This window comes from Rhinoraja longicauda, chromosome 33 (genome assembly GCF_053455715.1).
Source record: "Rhinoraja longicauda isolate Sanriku21f chromosome 33, sRhiLon1.1, whole genome shotgun sequence".
In the NCBI taxonomy this organism is placed as follows: domain Eukaryota; kingdom Metazoa; phylum Chordata; class Chondrichthyes; order Rajiformes; family Arhynchobatidae; genus Rhinoraja; species Rhinoraja longicauda.
Genome location: NC_135985.1, coordinates 12,142,513 through 12,163,443, shown reverse-complemented (window position 1 = coordinate 12,163,443; position 20,931 = coordinate 12,142,513). Strand labels below are relative to the sequence as shown.

At 42.6% G+C, this 20,931-nt stretch overlaps 1 protein-coding gene and 1 long non-coding RNA gene across 3 annotated transcripts in view; one reads left to right on the top strand and one right to left on the bottom strand.

Annotated features, from left to right (window-relative positions):
* Positions 1 to 1,969: 1,969 nt before the first annotated feature.
* On the bottom strand, positions 1,970 to 20,891 carry LOC144608967 (uncharacterized). Its single transcript, XR_013549258.1, has 5 exons — positions 20,661 to 20,891; positions 13,127 to 13,437; positions 9,827 to 9,885; positions 7,025 to 7,064; positions 1,970 to 2,548 (listed from the first exon to the last, which is right to left on the bottom strand). It is a non-coding gene; the product is annotated as an uncharacterized LOC144608967 (long non-coding RNA).
* Positions 20,156 to 20,931, top strand: part of tex9 (testis expressed 9) — a 30,057-nt gene continuing 29,281 nt past the window's right edge. Inside the window, exon 1 of one of the 2 annotated variants that reach the window (XM_078427238.1) lies at positions 20,156 to 20,571. In XM_078427238.1, the coding sequence (XP_078283364.1) occupies positions 20,542 to 20,571 (30 nt within the window). In that variant the 5' untranslated portion in view covers positions 20,156 to 20,541. Of the gene's footprint in view, positions 20,572 to 20,628; positions 20,920 to 20,931 lie in introns of those variants that run through there. The other variant, XM_078427239.1, reaches the window with a different exon arrangement.

Below are 20,931 nucleotides of genomic sequence, written 5' to 3'. Positions count from 1 at the left end.
TGCCAGGCCACTACATCATCACCATTCTAACTAAAATCAACTGTCAGAGTAGATTGGATTTCAATATTCAGCTTTCATAGGTCTACAACTCATTGAATGAGTAATGAATCAGTGAACTGCCATTAAATCAACCATGTTTCCAATTCAGACAAAACTAAAAAACAACACTTTGGAAGCACTGTACAGAAAAGGGCAGTTTACATCTTGGACAAGGATTCTATCAATCTCTCGTACTTTAAAATATTTTAGGTCACCTCTCATTTCTCTTTGTCCTGGGTCTTTCTCAGCCATTTCAACTTTTCCCTCTAGGTATATTGTTTTAACTTCTACATCATTGTCATAAATCCTTGTGCAGTGCATATTAGATTGGGTCTGCACCTCCATTTTCTGAAAATATGCAGCGTGCAATACAACTACAGTATTTACCTATATAATCATTCTACTTCTAATTTAGAGTATGATAAGAAATAGGTTTTAAAAGTTCTTCTAAGCTATAAAATGCAAGCTAAATGCAGATCTTTTTTATGTGAACACTTTTGATGACTCTAACAAAATCTCCAAGAACATTTGTGAAAAATCATCAGAAATATTTACATTTCAAAAAGATCTTTGCTTGGAAGTGGGAAGGAACTGCAGATGCTGGTTTATAGGTGACGTTTTGGGTCATGACCCTTCTTCAGTCTGAAGAAGGTTCCCGACACGAAACATCTCCAATCCATGTTCTCCAAAGATGCTGCCTGATCCGCTGAGTTACTCCAGCGCTTTGTGTCTTTCTTTCTTCTTGGATTGTCGGAATTAATTGTACTAAACATGGACAGCTGTGCAAGTTGCAGTTCGGCAGTGTTAACATTCGCTTCACAGTTAAATGATTGAAAATCTCAAAATTTTTGACCTCTGAATCTGTTCTGCTGGCGTGTCTCAACAGTTTTGATTTTTAGAGTTTAATGCATTTGTGGAGGTATGCCACTTCAAATGCCACAATGCGGAGCATTTAATATTGTTTACTTTACGCAACATTAGGAATAACTGTGGGAAACTTGGATCTACAAATTTATCTGTCTATTTTTCAAGTATTACTCATCTCCGAAAAGCTCCAAAGTAACTGTGATTTTTTTAACATCAGTTCCAAAACACACTAGCAAGCTCCCTTGTGAAATGTTATTCTATTTCAGGATCACTGTGCTTTAGCAGTTGAATTTCCAGCATTGGTAGTACCATTCCTCACAGTGCTGGTGTTTGGATGCAGAGCAAACTTCAGTGGTAACTAAACACAAGTGCCAATTCTCTCAGGGTCAAAGTCACACTCACTGTCTGAAATCTTATCTCAGAATCCTTCGAGGCTGCCTCAGTTGCGTTTAGTTTAGAGATACAGTGTGGAAGCAGGCCCTTCAGCCCACCGTGTGCACGTCGACCATCGATCTCCCGTACACTACTTCCATGTTATCCCTCTTTCACATCGTACACACTAGGGGAATTTACAGAAGCCAATTCATCTGCAGACCTGCATGTCTTTGGAATGATTCCAAGGATGGGAATTCCTTTGTGTGCTCTCTATAAATTAATTGAGGAGACCAACAGAAAGGTTCAAAATCATCATGTTTAGCGCATGTTTAAGATGTCCCCTCCACGCTCAGTCCCGAACCAATATTTAGAGATGGCTCTGATCTGCATAGGTCAGAAGTTATTTAAGCTCCACTATCTTAGTTTAACTCTAGACACCATGGCCAAGCTGCGTTCATAAGTGACAGGAGCAGAATTATGCCATTCAGCCCATCTAGTCTACTCCGCCATTCAATCATGGCTGATCTATCTCTCCCCACTAAACCCATTCTCCTGCGCTCTCCCCATAACATCTTTGTTATGAGTTAATTTACAGAAAATTCAAGTATTGATATTTTCGTGGCTATGAGGGCCACAATACTATGTAGTTCTTATCTTGTTGAATCCTTCTAGACACATCCATTGTCAGATTGTACAGTTTATTTATCTATCTAAAGCATCCGAACAACACCCCACATCCGCGAACAGACACTTTATGAAGTGTAAAGGTATATAAAAATCAGCACAAAACATTTAACAACTTTTCCCAAGATTTTTAAGACATAACCTAAGTGAGCACTGCAGACACATGTAGGTACCTAACACAGAATGTGTCTCTATGAGGCAATGGGTTCTAAATATGTGTGATGCACTGATAACACTCCTGTGCATTGTGAAATAAAAATGCAGCATGGTTTTATATTTTCTGATTTTGAGAATTCTTAGATTGGAGAGGGAACATAGTAGTAGTTGATACTTCACACAGACACATCTATATGACTTAAATTATGATCATGATTATTACCTGGTATACCAGAACTCAAGGCTTTAACTAACTGCAATATTTTACAACAAAAGCAAATCATTAACTGGTTTTAACAGAACTACCACTAACATTTCTTCCAATTGCATTAATAATACATAATAAAACACCAGATTGTTATAATGTCCATGTCTCTTTTTAGTGAACATTACTTGACTTCAGGTTAATCTTTGTGTGAGTCAGAATCTGAAACATATTGAAACAAAATCAAGATTAAATAATATAGTAGCAAAGTATCATACAAGGCTATTTTTAGTTGTTAATCTTGGCTGGTTGATATCTCTGAGAAGAATGTTGCTGTTTTTGGTTATAACATGTCCTTTGTAAAGCTGTCACTGTCTGTCCTTGGCATTGATGCTTCTATTAAAAATCAATAAATCCTGCTTTCCCCATCATTTACATTTGGATTCAGTTTCTTCAGAACTTTGTTTCCTCATTCCATATTGGAACATCTTTTGCAAGATTATTGGCTACAAATATTCTTACCCTGTTATTATTTGGGACAATTCATGAGAACAAACATAGAGCTACATAGATATTCTCTCCTTTTGGATGACATAACTTAACCATCTGATGAAGTCATATGTCCTGCCTACCCTTTGAATTTAATACAAATCTTTTGTTGTTCTCTGTAGGTGACGATGGAGGAATGTATATTTATTTTGGTTGGTTAATAATTGAGGCAGTTGCTTGGATATATGCATGATCTAAAAACATTCTTTAACAGACTCAGAGAAGAGTTTAAAATTAAATAGTTATGCCTGTTACCTTTATCATCCAGATGTATCTTTATGACAATCCAGTAGTTAGGTACTGAAACCAGCTGTTTTGGTATTCCAGAAGACATTTAATCATCTTGTTGCGGTCCATAAATGGGCTGCCATCTACCTCTAGAAGACAAATATTGAGGGGGGCGTGGCTGCGTTCTGCAGCTGCGGCTCACCGGCAGTCTTTCTGGGTTTTTTTTTTTGTCTTTGTTATCGTTTAAATGTTTCTTTTGATTTATTTTTAACTCTGTATATGTGGGGGGTGGTGGGGGAAACCTTTATTTCTAATCTCCTCCTCAACGGAGATGCGACCTTTACCGTGTTGTGTTTCCGTTCGTGCTACGGCCTAACACTGTGGAGTCGGCGGCCTCCAGCTGGGATCGACCTTGAAGACTCTGGTCGCAGGGCCTGGACTTACCATCTCGGAGGCTTCGGCCGTGGGCCCTGCAGACCGCAACATCGGGAGCTCGCAGGTCCCTGGCTGGCGACCGGCTTTCGGGAGCTCCAGCCGTAGCAGCTTCAACCACCCCGAAGCGCGAGGTTTGATTGACTCGCTCGCAGGCCCTTCATCGCCCTGCGTGGCCTGGCCGCGGCACTTTCCATCGCCCGGTGGGGGCTCAGGACCTTCATCGGCCTGCTCGGCTCGGCCCTGGGACTTTCCATCGCCCGGTGGGGGCTTCAAAAGTTGGGAGCCTCGATCGCCTCGTGGCACCATGGGAGAAGAATGAGGAGGAGATAAGACTTTTCTTTGCCTTCCATCACAGTGAGGGTGTGCCTGTGATGGCTGTTTGTGTTAAAAATTGTAATTGTGTGCCTTGTGTTCTTTATTGTCTACTGCCGGACCCTGATGTGAGAGGACGCTGGCGCTATTTGTTCGCCGCTTCTCCGTCAGGATTGTTTGTCTGTTTGTTTTTATGTCTTGACTGTTTTTGTAAAGTGTCTTTGAGCATTTGGAAAAGCGCTATAAAATATAAATGTTTATTATTATTATTATTAAATACCACCAGCATCTCTTATAACCTTCTTGCCACAACTATAATTGGGAAACCTCAACTACAAGGTCTGAATTAGGTCTGAAATTCATATTCTGGTGGTTGGGTCCAGGCTACTGACATTTTCTTTTGTTGAGTCATTGATTAGTTGTAGACATTGCTAGTAATGTCAGCATTCATTACCCATCTCAAGTTGGACCAAACTAAGGAAGCAGTTAAAAGTCAACCACATTGCCACAGTCATATTTAGGCCAGATTAGGTAAGGATGGTACAATACATGTCCTTCCCTGAAGGACTTTTATCATCTAGATGTGACTTTATGACAATCCAGTAGTTAGTTACTGAAGCCAGGCATTTTGGTAATTTCCGATCACATTTAATCATAGCTGCTTTGGTGACATCCAGACTCACAACAAATGCTCCAGTCCTCTGGCTACTACTCCAGTAACTAAATAACTCTTACCATATCACTCATTTGCTAAATTAAATGTAGAAGAGCAATCTGGTGTTAGCCTCAACAATAACGCTAACAAATTCTCACAAATATCTTATTATTTTATTGCATTAAATTTCACATGATTTGTTGTACTTATAAATTATGCAACCATGCAAACACTGGGGATGAACAATCCAGCTGGAATTTCTATTATTTAACCATGTAGAAAAAAGAAGTTGTCCAGCACACAGTTAGATTCAGGAAGCCTTTATTTTGTTTGCCTGCATTATCAGAAAAGATAATTAGACTATAATTAACAATAACCTTAAAGAACGAAAGGAAATTCTTTACTAGTTTGGCAAAACGAACTGTGAATATTTTCCACAACTGCAATAACCAAAACATAATTGCATATGTTTATTGTTCAACTTCCAATTATCCAAGTTTTTTATGAGCAATTCTTTCATTACTTGAATAAAAAAATAATGTTTTGATAGATGATCTCATTTTATTTATTGTCTCCAACATAATCCATCTCAAATTAAAGTCTGAGTTCTGAAATTTCAAAGATCACCACATATTACATATTAAAATGGAATGGTTAAGGTAATCCTTTTGCCTTGGGATTTGAATTTAAGCAATGTGCATGAAGTGTTTAATCTCAAGGGAGTGCAACCAAACTCTGCTAATGTCACTGTCTGTAAACACAATCTAATTAGAAAGTTGAAACAAGGAGCTGCAGATGCTGTTTACAAGAGAAGCCACAAAGTGCTGGAGTAACTCAGCGAGTTAGGCAATATCTCTGGAGAATATGGATAGGTGTTGTTTTGGGTCCTGACCTGAAACATCACCTATCCATGTTTTCCTGGGATGTTGCCTGACTCACTGAGTTACTCCAAGACTTTATGTCTAATGTGAGTCCTGCTCTGTTTTAACTTACCAAAATGCAACACCCCACACTTGTCCCAGTTAAATTCCATCTGCCATTCCTTGGCTCACTTCCCCAATCCATCCAGATCTTGTTATAATCTTAGATAACCTTATTCACTGTCCAATACATAACCAATTTTGGTGGCATCTGCAAATTTGTTCACTCTTTTAACAACATTGTCATCTAATTTGTTAATATAATGGATAACAGTGGACCGAGCAGGAATCTCATTGGCACATCACTGGTCAAAGGCCTTCAATATGAATAACAAACCTCCATCTACACCCTCAGTCTCCTACCACCGAGCCAATTTTGCATCTACCTGGCCATCTCACCCTAGATCCTATGTGATCTAACCATGTGATTTGGCTTGTCGATCTGGCCTTCCCCAAGAAGCAGATGTGCATCATAATTCCTGGGTGAGATCAACATATTCTAGCATGCAAAGATAACTAGAGGATTATCTGATTGTGTTCCACCACCCTGACTCAGCACTCATGGCTCTCAGCCTTTCAATTTACTTGGACCAGGTGTGGAAGACTGAAAAGGTGACTGTCCACACCTAGAAGTTAATTAGGTAACCTTGTGCAGTCAGGCCTCAAGGTCAACTGAGCCTCACTTGTGTAGTATTGAGGACCCACTTCTGACAGTCTTTGATAAGAGAAGAGAGTTGGGTGTGGGAGACACAGGGAGTGAAGCCTTGCCTTCTCTTAAAGCAGGGAGACCAACTATGAAAATCGCTGTAAATACTGTAGATTATAAACTAAAAAAAAGTTTAAACAAATCAAAACACGAGGAAATGAAGTAAAATAAAAAATAAAGATCAACTTCAGGAAGGGAATTTTAATGTAAATAATTGTGATTCCTATCTTATACCAAGAATATTGATGAAGGGACACAGAAGAAGATTCTCCCTTGAAATGCTACAGAATTCCTGTACCTCAGGGTCTAGCCCCTGGATCCAATGCACTGATATTTCATTGATCACTGTACTTGTGCACATGACAATAAACTCGACTTGACTTACCGATATCTTGCACACAGCTCCTCCTCAGAAGTGGAGCCTTAGCTACACACTGATTCAATCTTTGTCTCTGTTGAGCTACCACCCCACTCATGGGGGGCAGGCAGTCCAAAGTTATCAGCAACACAACCCAACCCATTACCCTAATGAACAGCGAGCCAGATTTAGGGATCTTATTCCTGCTTCTATTTTCTTATGGGAATTGTGTTAAATCATTTATTTTTCCTTTCTCTAAAGTAAACATTTCTTTTACTATTATCGACATCTACTGCTAACGAAATAATGTTGATGAATAATATAAATATGTCAACAAAATCTTGTCCCCTTAAGTTACCAAAAATACATTATGTAGGTATGTAGGTTAATTGGCTGGGTAAATGTAAAAATTGTCCCTAGTGGGTGTAGGATAGTGTTAATGTACGGGGATCGCTGGGCGGCACGGACTTGGAGGGCCGAAAAGGCCTGTTTCCGGCTGTATATATATGATATGATATGATATGATTAGACAAACCTTTTCGTGATAATTCTCTCTCCAATTTCTGTTCCTTTACCTGGGAATATATGGAGAACAAATTTGAAAATATTGTACTTTAGGAAATGAACCATTCATGAAAATAGCTTGTACCTTGTAGCCAGGCCTTACAAAGTATTATATGATTAGCCAATTTATTAAATCCCTGTCATAATCTTTTCAATTTCAGGTTATGTATCCCTCCAAACTTGATATCTCTCCCTGTGCAAAATGCAGAGCACCAGAGTGATGATGTACGATACGATATGATAGAACTTTATTTATCCCAGGAGGGAAATTGATCTGCCAACAGTCATAAAACACAAGATACATGAAATTAAAGTGATGAGTGTGTGGAAAGGATTGGGGATGTGCAAAGATTGGGGGGGGGGGGGGGGGGGGGGGTAAGTGTCATCCCCTCTCCACAACTTGAGTAGTTGTAGAGGGGAGTAACTTTGGACTCTGGTAGAATCTGAAGGTTCTTCCTTCAAATTCAGACCACATACCCTTAAGACATGGTTAAGAAATGAATTGAGATTAATTCCTAAATGAATATACAGGAATTCTCACACCTATTGCAGTTATGGTTCACTCAAATTCCCCAGGAGGCCTGATAGTCTGTTTCAGATATCTATTTATTCTGTGAAATGAATGAGTGAAAGCTCACTTTTGCAAACATTGAGCAACAACATCTTCTAAAATATTGGACATAATTTAAATATGCCCTTTATATGAATATTGTTTAAAAATTATCCTAATTTATGGAATCAATTCATTGCTGAATGATATCATCTACACTGGTAATGGAAAGAAAATTATTTTTAAACTATGATAGTGAATCTCCTGTGGCTTTGCTTATAGGTGGAACATAACGATGTCTCTCTTCCTTGAATGCTTTATCTCGGGTGACAACATTATACAGCACTGCAGGAATGACGCATTGCCCTTCATATGAAACATTAAATTGAGGTTTGGTCTGTCTGTTACAGTTATTTAAGGGGATGCTTAAGGTCCTATGGGAATATTCAACATAGAGCAGTGAGTTCTGTCATTGTTCTGATGAATCTTCCTTTCTTAATCAATATCTTGTTATTGCAGCATGGCATTTGCCAAAATAACAACATTATATTTCAAAGTAATTTATTTTACATGGAGCACTTTAAGTCAATTCAAAATGAGAGGATGCTCATCTAGGTCCTTATTATTCCTCTCCCATTCTCTTTTACTTCCTTCTTTCTGTGTTTATGTTCTCTCTCCCTCTCTCTCTCTACATTATTATTATGCATTTAATATTTGTGTTCTCTTGTTGTGGGAAATTGATTGGATTATGTACAACCTCCACAGCAGGCATAGTCACCTCACCTCTGAAATTCAGCTTGCCACTAAATCCGTCTGAACTGGGGGACTGCACCTTGAAACCAGGTTTGCGCACAGTCTAGAAGGCCATTTTTGCAAATACTGAAGTGGCTATAGCATGGCTTGACCAACAAAGCATGCAGAATTTAATTAGGATCTTAATATCTGGAAGAGGATGCTGACATAAATATGCTAATTCTTTCAAGGATTTGGAGAAATTTTCAGAGAGAGCATTGACTATATCTCTCCAGGTCACCCGAGTCTCTGAAGCAAACAGAAAGGCAGGGTAACTGCTGCCCAGTCATCCAAACCACTGTACTGGGTTTAAGGTTTTGGTCTTCATGCACTGCTTTTTCCTTGGACATGCAAAGGCTGTGCTGACAATCATAAATTTCATCATCTATGAATGTCGTGGTTCAGAGAAAATGCCCAAGACATAGAAAGAGGTCCATGCGTCCAAGATGTAGAAAGCCGTCCATGTTTTTGAGGATCCCATTGCAGATCTTTATTATTGTCAGGTAGTGTTGCACAGTTGGGATAGTTTGATGATGGTCCTTTTCAGAGTTTAAGTATAAAGCACATTCTCTCATATGTGTCAGTGAACAACACTATGGCTTGCAGCTTGTTCTCTGAATGTGGGCATGTGGAACATTATCTGTGCACTGCAGCTCGGTAATGGGAGTTGGATGGTTCTGGAGTAGAAGTGGTGAAGGTTGGAGTTTCTCATTTGTCCCATGGATTGGCTCCATTCCACCTGAGAAGCATCTTCTTAATCAAGAAGATTAAGATAAGTATTGGGGCAACAATGCAGCTTGGCTGGACACCAGTCTGAAGTGAAAGTACTTTGCAATATACAGGAAATAGAAAAGTGCTGAAATGGTGTATTGCCACTCAGATCAGTAAATCCACCCACGTGAACGGAAATATTTGTCCAATTTGCAGCAGTCTGACACACCAGATCAGCTTCATCAGCTATCTTCAGTCTCAAAGATGAGACGTGCCTTGGGAGACAATCATACTTGACAATGAGAGAATGATGATGATTGATTAAGTAATGGAACTGTAAGAATATTACCAACAGACATAATAGCTGACATTTCCCGGATTGAAATGCATTTACAATGATATCCACATCATTCAGCCACTGTCGAAGTCGGTCTAGACACTAACTGCCATACATCGCCCTTGTGCAGCTCAATCAGATTCTGCATCAGATGCCCTTATAATGATGTTATTCCCCATACAACCCTTGTTTAGATTGCTGCCAGGAAAAATTAGGTCACATTGTTCTGAAGCGTGCCTGTTGTTAGGCATACACATCCCAGCCAGGTTTTAACAGCATTTCTTGTTCTGCAGCATCGTGATGCAAAAGGGAGACCCTCTGGCAGGTCCCGGCCTGATGTATGCACCTTAATTCAGATAATCCCCATTAATTTGTATACTTACCACTTTTCTTTTATACACTGTAGATATTACAGCTTTATAATTCATGCCGATTACTTGTGCTGAAAATGAAGAAAATGTTATGTCATTCCTGCAATGTGTCTGACATATGAAGGTAATCTTCAAATGACCAGCTTTGTTTAGTCTAGTCAGTTATCTGATATGGCTATATTCTGTGTGATCTTGTGAACTCCAAAAAAGATACACAAATTGAAAACATGTGAAACGCACACAAATTTCATTTATGCAGTTGATTATTTTGTTAATTAAGCATTAGGTAACGAACTGATCATGGCAGCTGGTTGTTATTACTAAAGTCCCTTGGCCTATATAAAGCCAAATACATTCCTTTCTTTCCCATGTTTTAAATTTTCTTTTGTAAAAGAATGACAAAGGGACACAACACTGATACATTCCAGGTAAAAGCTGTTTGTTTTCAAAGCAGCTCTTAAAATTTCCAAATGGAATTATTTTAGACTCACTTCACTAAATAGAGCTTCATAGCTTTGAAATTAATCATGGATGAATCCCCTATATTTACGTATATCGGGAGCAATCCTTGAACATACCAGAAATGATGACCAAAATAAAACAGGTAAGGGGAAGAGAGGGTGGCTGACATACGTCGATAAAGCTGCTTGCAATACCTTCATGTAGACTTCTCTCTCACACTTGGGAGTCAAAGTTACAACTTCAGTCAGGTGTCAGGAGGGGGGCACATGAGAACATAATACACCTCCAAAAACACAACACTGTGTCCTGATCCTGGGACAGTTCTGAATTTCTCTCCTGAGCATTTCTTGCCCTCTGCATGATTCCTTTAAATCAACAGTTTTGAAGGCTGGCGGAAGCTCTATTCCCTCATGACAATGCTGAGAACATTTCCACAATGACAGGACCTGCAATTTTGCAGTCCCAAGGGAATATGATGTTCTTCCACTGGATGTTTACTAAAACTAAGGAGTAGACCATAATGTACCAAGTTAATCTGGAATCAAATTTCAATGACGACCTTTGTTGCTCGTGCATTTAAGAACCAATGACTCTCTTAAGGGGAAGGTAGGAAATGAACGTTTTAAAAAATCCCATGGTAATCCTCATGGAAACTGGAAGATCAACCAAAATTTCATTGAATACTGTTGATTCCTGCTTTCATGTCTTAGTTCTCAGGAAGTGATTTATACAACCCAATGTTGGCTTGTTTTACCTTAGCTTTCCCTGTCAAATCTCCACCAAGCAAAAATTGTTTTTTAAAAAAAAGACAACCTTGAAAAAAAATCAGAGTAATTTTCTCGCATTTTCCAACATGTTCTACCCTCAATTCAATTAATGGTTTACTGGCATTCAGAAAACTCTCATGCCCTTCCAGAAAACAGAGAAACTTCAACCAGGGAGTTGAAGCATACAGTCAAACCATACAGTTGAATTGTTTCAGTGATCTGAGAAAATAAAAATCTGTGACCTATTGCTGCATAATGTTTCTTCACAAGTGTCAGCTTGCCCAACCTCCGCACCAGTCCTTGCCACTCGGCACACTATCTTTTAGCCTTAAATAAGACACTGATTGCCTTTTCATTCATTGTAACGACGCATTGTCTGAGCTCTAGAGGGATTGATAGAATTACAGAAATTGAAGTAGTGTGCAATTATTTATATCACGTATGATCAAAAATCAAAAACTTTATTAAACTGCATTTCTGACTTCAAAAATGGAAATATAGCTTAATTCAATTAAATTCTAAAGCATTTTATCCATTTGGGATGTATGTTGTTACCAAGCTTGTGATCCCCTACCACAAGATGTAAGCCTAGAATCTGGATCCAATAGTACCTACACTTTACTTGCAAGTTGTGCAGTAAATTATTTAATCCAGGTTACATCACACAAGCAACCAGACCTAAATGAAATTAACCTCATAGAAAAATTGGCCTGGGTACTCCAATGCCCATGGGTGGCATAATAGTGCAACAGATGGGGCTGCAGCCTTACAGCTCCAGAGATCCAGGTTGAATCCCGATCCTACTGACTGTGTGCGACTTACACATTATAGACAATAGACAATAGACAATAGGTGCAGGAGTAGGCCATTCGGCCCTTCGAGCCAGCACCGCCATTCAATGTGATCATGGCTGATCATTATTCTTGTGATCTGTGGATTTGCACCAGATGCTGCAGGTTCCTTTTTGAAAATCTTTGGGAAATTAATTGGCTAATGTTAATGATCACTTTGTGTCGCTATGTGGCCAAAATAATTAACGGGGAGTTAATGGGCATGTGAGAAGAAATAGGCTGTATGACCAAAGGGAAAGTGAAGGAGGAATGAAAATGGTAGGATTACTCTGTTGAGTCAAGAAGGACCTATCGGGTTGAATGTCTCCTGCTGCATTGTAATAAGAGAGCATGCAATTCACATTAGCATGGGCGACATTTTCCAGTTTCAGTTATGTACCTGATGACATCATTATTGATGAAACTAAAGATGCCACAGGTCATACATACATATTTTCTCGTTTACCAACATAATTTGGAACTTTAGCATGCAATGCATGATTCTGCTGATCAGTCACAATACAAACGGGCATACATTTTGCTATCTGACAAGGCAGCTTCAGAACTGATAAGATGCTCAAATATTTTCCAAGTTCACAGAGCGTGCATATGATTTGAAGGAATGATTTTTCTGCGTTTTGCTGCTGAGATACTCATTCAGTGGCGAAAATCAAAGTGCTCAACTGTTAGAGATGTGACGGAAATCAGAGAAAATGCTGGAAGTACTTAGCCTGTCAAGCAGCATCTGTAGGGGAGGCCAATTCATGTTTTAGAATCCCCCTTCCTCATTGGGGGATTGTGTGAATGTTTTACAGTGCGCCTGCACTCTGTCTGCAGGGGTGCCCTGAGCTTCTGGTCGTCTGCCATTTAGATTCAGCATCCCATTCCCACTCAGCCCCTTTTGTCTGACCTGCACTGCTACATTGAGACCCAATGTAAACTTGAGGAACAACACCTAATTTCTTGCCCGAACATGTTGCAGCCTGCAGGACCAAATAATGAATTTCCCAACTTCAAATAAGTTGCACTTTTAAAAACTTTTTTTATCAAGACTGACAATTTATGCTTGATATTCCTCTACCCCCCCCTCCCCCCCACACCCTTATTCTGTCACGTATACTCTGGCTTGCTTAGCACATTTCAGTAGGCCAGACTATATCACAACATCACATAGATCTCACATTAGCAGCATATCACACATGTAAAGGGACTCAACCATCCATTCAAATTTGTCCATGATTTCATTCTATTACCTTTGTTCCACCCATTGCCATTCCCACCTTCTCTGTGGCTTGGACTTGCTTTCTCTTTCTCAGTTCCGATGATGGGTCTTCAACCTGAAATATTAACTAGTTGTGTAAGAAGGAACTGCAGATGCTGGTTTAAACCGAAGATAGACACAAAAAGCTGGAGTAACTCAGCGGCGGGACAGGCAACATCTCTGGAGAGAAGGAACAGGTGACGTTTCGGGTCGAGACCCTTCTTCAGACATTTCTCTTTCCACCACTGCTGCTTGACTGGCTGTTCTTCCATCAGTTCTGTGTTTGTTTCAACTTCCTCAGAACTGGGGGAAGAGAGGAAAGGAAGCAGTTTTCAAAACATAGAACAGTATAGCACAGAAACAGGCCTTTTGACCCACCATGTACCTGCCAAATATGCCAAGCGAAACTAATCTTATCCGCCTGCATGTGATCCATATCCCACTGCACTGCATCTGCACTGACCACAATATATCAATGAATAAATCCATGATCCACTTAGAGAAATGGCTTGCCTGGACTGTTCTTAGTGGTTGGCAGTTTACTCTGATATATTTTGTGAAGATATGGTTTATTTCTGGATATGAAGAAGATAATTGGTAGTCACTTCCTGACTCCTTCCAATGATGGTCCTAGCGGGTCTCCAGCTGCTTTTTATTTCACTGATGAGAACTCGGGTCTCTTTCACGAGATCCTGGGGCACCTTTCCTCTCCCCTGCAGCCTCTCTCTCTCTTCTGTACTGTGTGTGATTGAGGTATGGTAGTGGAAAGCAGCCAGCTTTTGTCTGCTGCTGTGAAGAACGAAGAAGATAAGAAAGCTTGGTGTCCCTCTCAGATAGATTGCAGAAAATTACTGAATGCTGCATTCAATTGAGCTGTGGGTACGTGATGTGCAGCAATATCTGAATGGTTGAGTTAAACTCCCTGGTTTAACTACACATTGTCCATTTTATGGCCTATGTTTTTATTTAAATACACTGCCCGGCTGTTGTATTTTGAACTTGCAAACTGTTCAGTTTACAAAGCTTGGAAGGACCTGTAACGTGACTGCCAAACTGCAAACAGTACTCCTCCAGTTGAGACCTGAACAGTGTTATAAAGTTGGAGCATAACCTCCCTGTACTTATACGATACGATAGAATTTTATATATCTCAGGAGGGAAATAGATCTACCAACAGTCATAAAACACAAGATACATGAAATTAAAGTGACGAGTGGAAAGGATTGGGGATGTGCAAAGATTTGGGATGGGGGGGAGAGAATGGGAGTCAGTCTACCCCACGGCAGAAGGGGGAGGAGTTGTACAGTTTGATAGCCACAGGGAAAAGGGATCTCCTGTGGCGTTCTGTACTGCATCTTGGTGGAACCAGTCTGTTGCTGAGGGTACTCCTCAGGTTGACTAGTGTGTCATGGAGGGGGTGAGCTGTGTTGTCCAAAGATGCTCCGCAGTTTAAGAGCATCCTCCCTTCCAAGACCACCTCCCATGAATCCAACTCCATTCCAAGGACAGAGCCAGCCTTCCTGATGAGTTTGTTAATCCTGTTGGCGTCCACAGCCTTCGCCCTGCTGCCTCAGCACACAACAATGTTATCCCACTTTTCAAGAAAGGAGGGAGAGAGAAAACGGGAAATTATAGACCAGTTAGTCTGACATCAGTGGTGGGGAAGATGCTGGAGTCAATTATAAAAGACGAAATTGCGGAGCATTTGGATCGCAGTAACAGGATCGTTCCGAGTCAGCATGGATTTACGAAGGGGAAATCGTGCTTGACTAATCTACTGGAATTTTTTGAGGATGTAACTAGGAAAATTGACAGGGGAGAGCCGGTGGATGTGGTGTACCTCGACTTTCAGAAAGCCTTCGACAAGGTCCCACATAGGAGATTGGTGGGCAAAATTAGAGCACATGGTATTGGAGGTAGGGTACTGACATGGATAGAAAGTTGGTTGACAGACAGAAAGCAAAGAGTGGGGATAAATGGGTCCCTTTCAGAATGGCAGGCAGTGACTAGTGGGGTACCGCAAGGCTCGGTGTTGGGACCGCAGCTACATCAATGACTTGGATGAAGGGATTAAAAGTACCATTAGCAAATTTGCCGATGATACAAAGCTAGGTGGCAGTGTGAACTGTGAGGAAGATGCTATGAGGTTGCAGGGTGACTTGGACAGGTTGTGTGAGTGGGCGGATGCATGGCAGATGCAGTTTAATGTGGATAAGTGTGAGGTTATCCACTTTGGTGGTAAGAATAGGAAGGCAGATTATTATTTGAATGGTGTCAAGTTAGGAAAAGGGGACGTACAACGTGATCTGGGTGTCTTAGTGCATCAGTCACTGAAAGGAAGCATGCAGGTACAGCAGGCAGTGAAGAAAGCCAATGGAATGTTGGCCTTCATAACAAGAGGAGTTGAGTATCATATCATATCATCATCATATCATATATATACAGCGCGGAAACAGGCCTTTTCGGCCCACCAAGTCCGCGCCGCCAAGCAATCCCCGCACATTAACACTATCCTACACCCACTAGGGACAATTTTTACATCTACCCAGTCAATTAACCTACATACCTGTACGTCTTTGGAGTGTGGGAGGAAACCGAAGATCTCGGAGAAAACCCACGCAGGTCACGGGGAGAACGTACAAACTCCTTACAGTGCAGCACCCGTAGTCAGGATCGAACCTGAGTCTCCGGCGCTGCATTCGCTGTAAAGCAGCAACTCTACCGCTGCGCTACCGTGCCGCCCATATAGTATAGGAGCATAGAGGTCCTTCTGCAGTTGTACAGGGCCCTAGTGAGACCGCACCTGGAGTACTGTGTGCAGTTTTGGTCTCCAAATTTGAGGAAGGATATTCTTGCTATTGAGGGCGTGCAGCGTAGGTTTACTAGGTTAATTCCCGGAATGGCGGGACTGTCATATGTTGAAAGACTGGAGCGATTAGGTTTGTATACACTGGAATTTAGAAGGATGAGAGGGGATCTTATCGAAACGTATAAGATTATTAAGGGGTTGGACATGTTAGAGGCAGGAAACATGTTCCCAATGTTGGGGGAGTCCAGAACCAGGGGCCACAGTTTAAGAATAAGGGGTAGGCCATTTAGAACAGAGATGAGGAAAAACTTTTTTAGTCAGAGAGTTGTGAATCTGTGGAATTCTCTGCCTCAGAGGGCAGTGGAGGCCAATTCTCTGAATACATTCAAGAGAGAGCTAGATAGAGCTCTTAAGGATAGCGGAGTCAGGGGGTATGGGGAGAAAGCAGGAACGGGGTACTGATTGAGAATGATCAGCCATGATCACATTGAATGGCGGTGCTGGCTCGAAGGGCCGAATGGCCTACTCCTGCACCTATTGTCTATTGTCTATTGTCTAACAACGAAGAAGATGGCACTGGCTACCACCAATTGGTAGAACATCTGCAGCATCTTACTGCAGACGTTGAAGGAGTGGAGCCTTCTCAAAAAATATATAGCCGGCTCTGTGCCTTCTTGTACAGTGCATCAGAGTTCCTGGACCTGTCCAGTTTACTGTCCAGGTACACTCCAAGGTATTTGTACTCCTTGGGAAACTGCAAATCCACACCGTTGATGGATACAGGGGACAGGGTTGTTCCCCTCCTCTTAACGTCCACCACTTAGTCTTGTCGGTGTTGAACTGCACGTGATTCAACCCACACTACTCAACAAAGTCGTTGACTACACCTGTGTATTCAGCTTCCCTCCCCTCACTGATGCAGCCCACAATTGAAGAGTCATCCAAAAACTTCTGCAAATGGCAGGAGTCCGAGTTATATCTGAAGTCCGAGGTGTAGATGGTTAACAGGAAGGGAGAGAGGATCGTCCCCTGTGGGGGCCCCCATGTTGCTCACTACCATGTCCGAGGCACAATTCTGTAGCCTGACATATTGTGGTTGGCCAGTCAGGTAGTTGGTGATCCAGGACACCAATGGAGCCAATGGAATTATATTCAGCAACGGACTAATGAAGCCCAACATCCCATACTATGCTATCCTAACCACATTAACTACTCGTATTGCCATTTGCAAGGGTCGCTCGACTTGTACTTCCTTGTGTTCTTCATTGGTCCCCAAGGCCTTACCATTCAAGGTGTATGTCCCAGCTTCATTAGCACTTACAAAATGCATCACCGCATATTTATCTGTATTCAACTGCATCTGCCATTTATCAGCCCATTTCACCAACACATCAATAACAATCTGTAACCAAATATTACCTTCCACACTATTAACCACACCAATCTTCCAGTCATCTGAGCACTTACTGATCATGCCTCCTACATACTATTCATTATCAAAAACTCATCGTCTCTTATCCTCTTTAACCTACATGGGCTGCAGAAAAATCAATGCATCTTAAATGAATGACCCAAAGAGCAGACATTATCTGGTTAGCTTTCAAAACATTAATCTACATCAGTAAACCAATCTAAATGTGAATCTATATTAACAGTTTATGTTGTCAAACTTGATGCCGTCCACAGACTTGAGCAGATAGTTTTTAAATAATACTCGACAAAGTGGACCGTTGGGCCCAAACCTCTCCTGCATTGGTGCAGCACCCTCTCCTCCGCCCTCCCCCCTTCCTCCCTCCCCCCCTCCTCCTCACCCTCCCTCCACCCCCCTCCATCCTCTCCCCCTTCCCCTCCCTCCTTCCGTCCCTTCCTCCCTCCCCGTCCCCCTCCCCTCCCTCCTTCCGTCCCCTCCCTTCCTCCCTCCCCCGTCCCCCTCCCCTCAACCCCCTTATACCCCCCTCCCTCCCTAGAAGATAGATTTAAACTTTAAAATGTGAATAAGACAACATTGAATCCATTGACCTCTGCCTGATCTTTGTAGGATAAATCACCTCTTATAGCTCTTTCCCTCTTTGGTGAGGTACATTAGAGGGTGATTAACAGTCATAGACATACAGCACGGAAACAGGCCATTTGTCCCAACTCATCCATCCCGACCAAGATGCCCTTCAATCCCGTTTGCCTGCTTTTGGCCCATATTCCTCTAAACTATCCCTTTACATGTATCTGTTGAAATGCCTTTTCAATATTGGTATTGTATCTACCCCAACCACTTCCTTGCGACGTACAAACGACCCTCTGCGTGAAAAAGTTTCCCTCAGGTTCCTGTTAAATCTTTCCCCTTGTACTTTAAATCTATGCCCTCTTATTTGATTTCCCCAAACAGGAAACTCGGCTGTGTACTTTCACCCGATCTACTCCCCGATCTACCTCTCAGCCTTTTTTCTGCATTCTTTCCAGATTAATGCCATCTTTCCTAAGGCAGGGTGACCAGAACTAAACACAATACTCCAAATGTGGCGTTACCAATGTTTTATGCAACATAATTTCTCAACTTGTATATTGTACCCTTACATATGAAAGCCTGCATGTTCACCATCCTGTACACCTGTGACGCAACTTTCAAGGCACTATGTCCGTGTAACCCTACATCCCTTTGTTCTACAGCCATCCCCAGAGCAGTACCATTCACTGTGAAAGTCCTAGAGTTAACGTCCCAAAATGCATCACCTTGCACTGAATTAAACTCCGTTTGCCAATCATCAGCTCACTAACCCAGCTGATCAAAATCCTGCTGCTAATTTTTAAAAACCTTGTTCACCATCAAATACAAATTCTTCCCCCTTGGAAATATGCAACTCCAGTTTGAAAGATGTGATTGGATGTGTTTGCACCTCTCTATAGTAGGTATATTCTATTTTACTATAAAGAGATATTCCACATGTCGTGTATCATTCAACTAGTGATTTGGAACCTGATTCTCAGCCCTGCCGCCAATGGCAACAGTTCATTTACCTTGACCCAATCTCTCATTATTTCAAGCACCTCTGAGAGTTTAACAAGTCAGGTGGCAACAGGTTTTACTCCAGGGGAATAGAGAGCCATGAGTGAGGAGTTGGAAGATATTTGAGTGAAGGGAACATTTATTTACCTAGAATTATCCATCTCGGTGGATTGTAGATTAATAAAGTCAATGGCTGGATGATCACATTTTGGACGGGAAAGGAATGACAGTGTAGGAAGGAACTGCAGATAGACACACAATGCTGGAGTAACTCAGTGGGACAGGCAGCATCTCTGGAGAGAAGGAATGGGTAATGTCGAAATCCTTCTTCAGACTCAATTACAGTGCGTGGGGGATTGGTAAGGAATGCAGGCACTGGATCAACCAGGATCTCGTAGCACTCTTCAGGCAGACCCGGTGGCCGAAGCAACCATGTCAGTTGTTGCCTGTGGCTGTGCTAACAAGTGCCCTCTGGCACTTTTGTGGAACAAATTGGAGGAACAGCACCTCAAATTTTGCTTGGGCAGCTTACAGCCCAGCGGTATAAATTTGATTTCTCCCACTTCAAGTAACCCTTGCTTTCCCTTTCTCTCCCCCACCCTAGTTCTCCGACTAATGTCACTGTCCTTCTGATTAATTTTACTGATTACATGCCTCCTCGTCACCTTCCCCTCAGCCATCGATGAAACATACAACATTTCCTTATCATAGACAAAAAAAGCTGGAGTAACTCAGTGTCTCTAGAGAAAAGGAATAGGGTTGAGGAAGAAAGGTTTCGACATGAAATGTCATCTATTACTTTTCTTCAGAGATGCTGTCTGTTCCGCTGAGTTACTCCAGCTTTTTGTGTCTATCTTCGGTATAAACTAGCATCTGCAGTTCCTTCCTATACATTTCCTTATCAACGTCTGCTTTGACACCTTACCCTTCCTTATCACTGTGTCTCCCTCTCCCCTGACTGTCAGTCTGAAGAAATGTCTCGACCCGAAACATCACCCATTCCTTTTCTCCAGAGATGCTGCCTGTCCCGCTGAGTTACCCCAGCATTTTGTATCTGTCTTCGGTGTAAACCAACATCTGCAGTTCCTTCCAACACAAGTTACCTCAGTCAGGGCCCTGCGAGGGGGGCTGCAGGGGCGGTGTCGCCTCAGGGCCCTGCGGGGGAGGGCCCGGGCTGCAGGCGGCGTCACCTCAGGACCGGGGCTGCAGGCGGTGTCACCTCAGGGCCCGGGGCTGCAGGCGGTGTCACCTCAGGGCCCTGCGGGGAAGGGCCCGGGCTGCAGGCGGCGTCACCTCAGGACCGGGGCTGCAGGCGGTGTCACCTCAGGGCTCGGGGCTGCAGGCGGTGTCACCTCAGGGCCCTGCGGGGGAAGGCCCGGGGCTGCATGCGGTGTCACCTCAGGGCCCGGGCTGCAGGCGGTGTCACCTCAGGGCCCTGCGGGGGAAGGCCCGGGGCTGCAGGCGGCGTCACCTCAGGGCCCGGGACTGCAGGCGGTGTCACCTCAGAGCCCGGCCTCACTGAGTCTCCACCCCGCCCTCCGCAAACCTCGCGTTGTTTCCCTGCTCGTTACCCTGGAAACCGGGCGGCGGCGACGCCATGGAGGGTCGGCGGCGGCCATCGAGCTCGGTGAGAGGCGGCCAGGGGGAGGGAGGGAGGTTTTGCACCGGCAGCGAGGGGCTCGGATTCATTCTCCAGTAACCGGTTCACTCGCTTACCCCGTTCGATGTTCTGACCGTTACCCGGGCATACATTGCCTGGAGGAAGGAGCCGCACAGGGTCTGACCGGAGAGGAGGACTCGGGCTTCATCGCCGTTCCGTTCCCTTCCAGTGGACCAGCTTGTGAACTACACTGAAGATAGACACCAAATGCTGGAGTAACTCAGCGGGTCAGGCAGCATCTTTGGAGAAAAGTTAAAGGGGACGTTTGGGGTCGAGACCCTTCTTCATTCTGAGGGTCAGGGGAGAACTACACTGGTGGGCTTTAAT